General features: G+C 51.7%; 1 protein-coding gene across 1 annotated transcript in view; it reads right to left on the reverse strand.

Annotated features, from left to right (window-relative positions):
- Positions 1-205, reverse strand: part of LOC119589302 (zinc finger and BTB domain-containing protein 7B-like) — a 53190-nt gene that overhangs the window by 1339 nt on the left and 51646 nt on the right. The window contains exon 7 of the mRNA XM_037937925.1: positions 20-140. Coding sequence (XP_037793853.1) covers positions 20-140 — 121 coding nt within the window. The remainder of the gene's footprint in view (positions 1-19; positions 141-205) is intronic.

Here is a 205-nt window from a genome sequence, read left to right on the forward strand (position 1 = left end):
CTGCATCTTGCTGACTCACGCAACTGCACCTTCATCGACAGAGCGTGACGGCGACAAACACAGAGACATGCCGATTCTTTTCTGAAACAAGTGTCCTGGGAACTTCTCACATAGCTGTCCGAGTTGCGTGTGAGCTTTGACTGTCGTATAAATAATACCTCTGATCCATTTGTGTATCAGACCCCCCCCCCCTCCCCTCCCCTCG

The sequence above is a fragment of the Penaeus monodon genome, chromosome 25, assembly GCF_015228065.2.
Source record: "Penaeus monodon isolate SGIC_2016 chromosome 25, NSTDA_Pmon_1, whole genome shotgun sequence".
In the NCBI taxonomy this organism is placed as follows: Eukaryota; Metazoa; Arthropoda; class Malacostraca; order Decapoda; family Penaeidae; genus Penaeus; species Penaeus monodon.